General features: G+C 39.3%; 1 protein-coding gene across 1 annotated transcript in view; it reads left to right on the top strand.

Moving 5' to 3' along the window:
• Nucleotides 1-1,041: 1,041 nt before the first annotated feature.
• LOC107302659 (cytochrome P450 4V2) overlaps nt 1,042-7,974 on the top strand; it is a 30,151-nt gene continuing 23,218 nt past the window's right edge. Inside the window, exons 1-2 of the mRNA XM_015831780.1 lie at nt 1,042-1,252; nt 4,918-5,030. Coding sequence (XP_015687266.1) covers nt 1,042-1,252; nt 4,918-5,030 — 324 coding nt within the window. The remainder of the gene's footprint in view (nt 1,253-4,917; nt 5,031-7,974) is intronic.

Raw genomic sequence — 7,974 nt, 5'->3', positions numbered from 1 at the left:
ATGCCGTTTCCGTGCTGTGTCCCGGCCTGAAGCCCGACTGGTATGGGTCTAGATAATCTGTTTCATCCAGGTGACGAGGGAACTGCCGCGCAACCACACTCTCAACAACCTTCGCCGCAAAGCGAAGGTTGGAGACCGGGCGGTAGTTAGCCAACTCATCTGGGTCCAGGGAAGGCTTCTTGAGGAGGGGCCTCACCACTGTATAGGTCGAATGAAATAGGCCTTTCTAGAATAAAGGACAGTTCATTGCTTTAATGGGAAGTCATTTAATTTATTGTGTATGTGTGTGTGTGCGCAATGTGTATATGTATATACACATATCCGTAGCAGTTGGTAAGCAGGCAGAATACTGATAAGGGGAAGGACAGGACAGGCCCTGTAGCCCAACCGAGCTGGGCTACTCCTAGAACAGGGGTAGGCAACCTTGGCTCTTTTATGATTCATGGACTTCAACTCCCAGAATTCCTGAGCCAGCATAGCTGGCTCAGGAATTCTGGGAGTTGAAGTCCATGAATCATAAAAGAGCCAAGGTTGCCTACCCCTGTCCTAGAACAAAAGAAACCGTCAACCACGATCTCCTCTGTAGAACTTCCAACGCTCTGGCTGGAAAACCCGGGCCCTCGGCGGATTTGCACCGAGTTGGGAGCAGGAGGAGGGTCCTTCCCAGTTTCTGGAGATGGCGAGTGGCCCGTTCTGGCAATAGGCCACACCGAAAAGGCAGGATTGAAAAGCAAACAGGCACGTGGAGTAGTTGCTTGCCTACTCCAGCCCGAGTTAATGCGTGGGTATACCTCGGGGCTGGAAAGGGCGGGCATCGAGGCTCTACCCTGCCTGCCTCTCCCCTTTAACCGTTTCTCGCAGCCGTCATTAATCGCAGAGTCCCACCTTCCTTAACTTCTGCAGTTCCACGGCCGACCTAGAGATCTCGCTGGGCTTTTCCTCTCCCATTCCCCGGGTTTTCCCCCCTCCGTTCCGCGAAGCCTTCCGGGCTGTACCGCCAGTCGGTAAAATCTTGCTCGTTAGCGCTAACTGGAGTCCCGGATGGCTCTGGCCAGCGGCGCGTTTTTCTTCGACTGGGCGGTTGGGGCCGCCTCAACTTTAACTGTGTTGGCCGCCGCCGCCGCCGCCGCCGCCTCCTCCTTCTTGGTGCTCCGCAACTGTTGGAAATGGAAACAGATGCAGGCCATTCCGGAGGTCAAACCCTGGTATCCCATACTGGGTAACTCTCTGATCCTGGAAAGGGACGCCGAAGGTAAAAACTTCCCGCCCACTTCTTCCAAAGGCGGCGGATCTGCTATAATCTTCCGCTACCCGCTTATTCAGTTCAGCTGGTGAGCGGCGGGGGCAGAGGGCTGAAGCGAGCGCGGAACTGCTGGGAAAAGGGCGCTAGAGACCGAAACGAAAGTTTGAAAGATGTTAGGGTGGGAAACGGGGGAGAAAATGCAGTGCTTACAACGTCATAAAATTAGATGTTGCGGACGAATCATCTGAACGAAGTATCCCTTTCATAATGAATTGTTTTGCATATTAGAAGATAACCCTAAAAGTCAGAATTAAAAATATCCTCCATTCTGTGTCTGTATCACTGAAGGAAAGTGAGGACAACTGTTCTATATAGTGCATTTTCAACCATTCTTTACATTCAAAATCAGGCTAATTTACAGATCCTGATAGAACAATCCAGCTAGATGGATATGTTGAAACCAAAAACTCAAACAAAGCGCCAAATTCAGGGCAGGAAGGTGATTTCTTTTTAATGTGCATTAGATGTCCTAGAATCTAGTTAGTTAACATTTATTATGGTTATAACCAGCATCATAAAATATGTAAGCTGACTCCTGTTATGAACATCAACAATATATAGAAGGTATTTAAAAACTAAGTCAAATGCTAAACAACATTTCCTATTTGCAAAAATCATATTCTCTATCAATCAGAACTAGTGTAGCAAATGTACATAAAGTAATAATATTCCTGTATTAACTTTTAGTTCAGTTTCACAGACTGTCGCATCAAATCTAGTTTCTAGCAGCGGAGTCAAGGAAGAGAAGTCTGATTTTCTAGCTCTGTTTATAAAGAGAGGAGTAATGATTTTGACTCCCATACCATTGGCCGATAAAGTGTGATAGCACCTCGGCCTCCTTGGAGCCACAAAGACACATTCATTTAACACTTTGTCATAGCACAGATGTAGTGCACATGTTGAGACACATTAATGAGAAAGCTGTATGGAACTTCAGAACTGATATGAAAGATAAATATTTAGCTGACTGAATGATATTCCCAATTCTTCCAGGAAAAAAATGATAATTGGTAAGAAGTCTTAAGTCTGTTTTGCTTCAACTTGTCTTAGCTATACTGTGAAAGCATCACATAATATGTAAAGGGATGAACCTGCAGGAAGGGTTCAACGATAACATAATTCTTGCGCACTAAGCCCTAGCTCCTTCTACCTTAATCAGATTGGGTTCTAAACATTAAACTGCACCTGGGACCCAATTTACAACTCACAAGGGTATTCTTAAGAAATTGAACTGAATTCTGTCCAGCTGAGCAAAGGCTATGAAAAGACCAAATCTGGGTCTTGTAAAAGAATTAGGAAAGGCTTTGGCCTCAGAGAATTCTATAGTAGCTAGGATGAATTCTTCCAAGCTTTTGTATAAGCACTGGTAAATGTAAATCAACAGATCTGTTCAATTTATGTCACAATGTAACTAGAAATGAAATCAAAGGTTGCTCTAAAGTCTAGTAGCTTCAAGTAAAGCTGACTTTGCTGGCCTGCATATTTTCCAAATAATTATTGATCTATAGTGGGTTGATTTCTCTTTCCTCTTTAAATATTATCCCCTAGTCAGGCCTGCAGTTTGACCTGTAAACACTTTGCTAGGTTATTTAATGCTACTTCGAGACCAGTGGGGAAATATATTAAAAATGTAACTTATATTTTTGAAGCCACTTTACTTAGTAGAATAAAATATTCAGTGTATCTCTTAAGTGTATTATTTAACAATGCCTCATTAGATGGAACCCTTATATGCCCAATTTTTCATGACCTGTTTATCAGTGTCTATCCTAAATCTGAACTTTACTTATGTACTAAATATAAGAAATCAGAGCAAGGTCCAGTTTGCCAGAAAAATTCTACCTTAGACACCATCTCAGCCTCCTTTATAATTAGCTGGCTAATCAGCCATACTTCCATCCCCCTTTATAAAAATTAAAAATAAAATCCATGATGGTCCTTTGGGTAAGAGCAACCATAGGAAACAAGAAAGGAAGGAAAGGCTGTGTCTGGCAAGGAGAGAAAGTAGGAGAAAACAAGTAGGAAAAACATGAAGGAAAGAAAGTTTCCTGATCAACAAAGAAAGAGAAGAAAAAGAAAAGCAGCTCTTAGTGAGAAGATTTCCTCAGATTACTTTTCTTTCTTTCTTTCTCTCAAAAATATTATCAACCAAGATAAATAATTTTAGATTGGATAAATTTACTTATTTCTTAAATTTCTATCATTGCCAAGTCTCAAGGCATCTTACACTGAAAATTCAATTTAAAAAGATTAATGATAAAATTTAAAGCACTGGATGAGAAGTTCAGAAGAAGCATTTTTAGCTAGCCTTTTGTTCACTTGGTGGGTTCATAAAACATCCTTGTGTCTGTTTCATACTTTTGTACCAATAGCTGTGTTTTGCAATAAAATTCATGAAAATGTATTTTGATTTGAAATCCACCCCATGTTTAATTCTGATTGATAATAGTCATAACAGACTACATTTCAGAACACAGTTATTTTGAGCTTTTTTTCAACAAGCTCTCCAACCTAAAGAAACAGTTTAACTGGGAACCATAGTGTATGTTTGTGGTATGCTTCTCTCTAAACCCGATCTACAAAGCAAAGTAAAAATTGCAAGATTATTCTAAGCCAGACATGTCAAACACAAGGCCCAGGGGCCGGATGCGGCCCGCAAAGTGGTTTCATGTGGCCTGCGAACAGTGGAAACAGTGAGGGAATGGCCCCCGCTGCCTTGGCCCCGGCCCAGGCCGGCCGGGAGCCAATGTACAATTTTGTGGTGGCCATCTATGCTGAAATGCATTCAATCTTAGCTCCACAAGGCTGTCTAGAAACACTGAGGAATCAGCCCCTGCTGTGTCGGCCCCACCCCCTGGGTGCATGCTGGGGAGGTATCACCCTTTGTGAGGAATGAAGAAATGGACCATGCCTTGGCGCTTGCCCTGGTTCCACCCCCTTCTGCCATAGACCCTCAGATCTGTCCCACTCCTGCCCAGGCCCCCACAGGCACCCTTGATGCGAACAGTGTAGAGCTGGCCATGCCCACCCAATAGGCCACACCCACTCCATCCATGCCCGCCCAGTAGGCCGCACCCACCTTGGCCACACACCCCCGGCCCCCCAAGGGCAACCGCAATGCTGATGCGGCCCTCAATGAAATTGAGTTTGACACCCCTGTTCTAAGCAGTTCTCTCAGTTTCAGACAAATCCTTATATTCTATCGGACTTTACTCAAATTACTTACTCCAGCACTCCAGCGTTGTAAATTGTTTATTAATTGAGACTCAGCGTATCCCATATACCATGGTTAGATTAACACTTAAGATTACTATTAAAACCTAGTTGTTATGAAGTAAAGATCACAGCAATTTGCTAGTGAACAACTCACAAAACAAGCTGTGTTAAGATCAAGGACTGCATTTGGAGAATAGGAAAGAAGATACTTCATGGTTGTTTTATTTGAGTTTGCTAAGGCAGCACGATACAATTTTTCAGAAAAATCCTTAACCTCAAATATGTTGTCTGTGTCTTGTGAGGATCAAAAAACCTTATCAGTTCAGATGTAAATGTTTTATTCAAAATAACAATGAGCAATAAACTTATAATTTGTAAACTGAATGTACATTTTTCAGATTTCTGGAAACAAGTAATTTACTATACAGAAGAATTTCGCTATGTACCACTGCTAAAACTTTGGGTAGGACCATTCCCTCATATAATCTTATATCACCAAGACACCATAGAGGTGAGTCTCTGAGTTTTCATTCTCAATGGCTATGCAAGATGATTCTTGCTCCTGGGGAAATCTTATAGGTGAGGATGATAGTCAGTATTTTGACTTTATTGTCAACCCCCTGATAGAAATACCTTGCCAAGTCTGTTTAGAAATTTATTGATGGAATCCTCTTTGCCCCTTTCTAGAAACAATTATATTTAATAGGCAAGTGGGTAAGTATAAGGTGTTACATCTTTAATAGTGCAAAGAACCCTGAAGTAGCATGAAAGTGTGTAGACATTACTGCATTACAACTTCTGGGTTCTTTTTAAACTTGGGATTATCAGTCCAAAAAGAATCATTTAACAATTCTGAAATATATATACACACACACATACAAAAATTTGATGATCTAATGTGAAATGGCCAATATCATTTTCCACTGACAGAAAATAAACCACATAGGATTTTGTTATTTGTTTTTTTAATGTTATTACATACAGTAATAGCAAAACTAAATATCCTTCTTTATACTACAAATTATAAATGACATCAATTAATAATAAAATTCTTCAAGTCATAAAGCATGGGGTGATTGTCAACATGACAGAAGTGAGATGCTCTGATTCTTCGCCTTTTGTTTGTTTCTTTCTTTCTTTAAGTCAGTGTTGATCCCTGGACTTGCCCCTACAGCTTTCTTGGCAAGATTTTTCACAAATGGTTTGCCATTTCCTTCTTCCCATAGCTGAGAGAAAGTGACTGGCCCAAGTCACCCAGATGGCTTTATGCCTAAGGCTGGACTAGAAATCATGGGTTTTTTTTGTTTTTAGCCTGGTGCTGTTAACCACTGGCTCTGTCATCTTTTTTTATGTACACTAAACATAAAGTTGGCAGGAATGCATATATGTGATTGCCAGTAAAGTGTGGTGGGAAGAATGATCATGAGGGTGGGACTATCTAATTCTAATACATCCCCATGATTGAATGCTTTAAGAGTATTCAGTCTCATGATACTATAGGCATATTTTTTTGCATTCCTAATTTCCATTATTAAAAGCAACCTGAGTGTACATATCAAAAATACAATGCGTGGTGTGGCCTTGAAGTTAGAAATCATGCCAAGGCATAAGTAATAGCTTTTGAGACAGTGCACGATCACATTGTCTTCTGTGCTGCCTTGGAAAAGCTCATATCTCGGGTTTTCACCAATGAAGCCTCTTTACATGATGGGATGAAAATGGACCCTCTAGTGCTATCCAGAAACTATGCATAACTATATGGGAGAATTTAGAGAACATGCTCATACCAGGAACTGAATCATGAATTCACTAATTTTTACTTTTACTGTATTTTCAAACCTAGTCCATATGTTTAGGGGATGATTCAAAGTATCACATGTCTCTAATAAATTGGCTCAATGGTAGAAATAATGTTATGGTTTATAACCTGCCTTATTACCCAGTTTTATTATCAAAGTGGTTGGGTATAAATAGAATGCATTACAAAAGTGAACATTCATCAATATAAATTAAAACTACTGCAGGTAACAATAAACTACCAAGACCCGAGGACATCTTTTTTTTTTTTCCAAGTATAAATTTTTATTATTTTCATCATAAAAAAAAACACATCACAAGTACATCACAATGCTATGATAAAAGCCCCACCCCCCACCCCCCGGACTTCCCAAACCTAATCCCAGGATAGATAAGTTGATTTTCATTTGATGATAATTATAGGGATTGAGGTGTTTTATAATAAGATGTATTCATCCACTTTATACATTTTTTTTCTTTGTTCAATAGATTTTCGGATTTAATATAAGGTGGTAAGATACGAAAAAAACTTATATTTGTTAGGATCTTCTCCATATTGATAAAAATTGTTCATTTGAATAATTCTTCAAATAAGCTGAAATTTTTGTCATTTCAGCAAGATGCGAAACCTTCAATCTCCAGTCCAAGTTCGTTTCTTTTACATCCAAATTTTGTGTGATACCTAGGAGAAACAACTGAAGCAAAAAAAAAATTCTTCTTTTAAAAATTTGCTGTAAGTTCCACCACAATTTTATCCAAAAGGCCTTAATAACCTTGCAAGTCCACCACAGATGAAAAAAAGTTGCATCTTGTTGTCCACACCTCCAGCACTTGGATTCATAATTTTCATAAATGCGAGACATAGTTGCAAGATCCATGTGCCATCTATAACACATTTTATAAAAATTCTCACGTAAGTTTTGAGCTTACGTGAATTTCACATTTCTCACCCATATCAACTCCCAGGTATCCATAGATATTGTTTCTCCTATATTTTGAGCCCATTTAATCATATAATCTTTAACTAGCTCAGTTTCTGAATCCAATTCTAATAAAACATTGTATATCCTTCTAATATGTCCTTTAACATCATCTCTTACTTGTTTCAAAAAATTCCCATCTTCCATAAAGAAAGCAGTTTTTTTATCAATTCGCCATCTCTCTTGAATTTGTCTATACACAAGCCAGGAAAAGTCTGGATTTTTCTGTCTCAAAACTTCTATTAATTTGAGGCACCATTCACCACTACCACTCTGATATAACAAATCTTTATAAGATGGCGCCTCTCAATTATAACATTAACAATAAGTCCATCTTCTTCAACCATTATTAAATCAAAGAAAAAAAAAAAGAACCTTTAGGACCTAGATTCCCATCCATTCATAGTTAAATCAAACAAATTCAGTTATTACAGCATAATTATCATATTTATAATAGTCTTCCTTCATTATTAGATCAGGAAAAAAAACCTTAAAGACCTTTTTAACCCATCAGATAACATTTAATGTCATGTTTATATCTAACTCTAGCTTTCTTTCTATACCAAGTTAATTCCCATGTTAGAGCGTTTCGATTATCAAACCTCAAGATTTGGTTACAAAACTTTCTAATCACTTCAAACTGAGCAAAATTTTCTTCCCTTTCTACCAATATCATCT

The sequence above is a fragment of the Protobothrops mucrosquamatus genome, unplaced genomic scaffold (assembly GCF_001527695.2).
Source record: "Protobothrops mucrosquamatus isolate PMUCROS unplaced genomic scaffold, P.Mucros_1.0 scaffold_280, whole genome shotgun sequence".
Classification (NCBI taxonomy): Eukaryota; Metazoa; Chordata; class Lepidosauria; order Squamata; family Viperidae; genus Protobothrops; species Protobothrops mucrosquamatus.
Note: the sequence above shows the minus strand (reverse complement) of the source record. Positions and strands in the feature narration are given on the sequence as shown.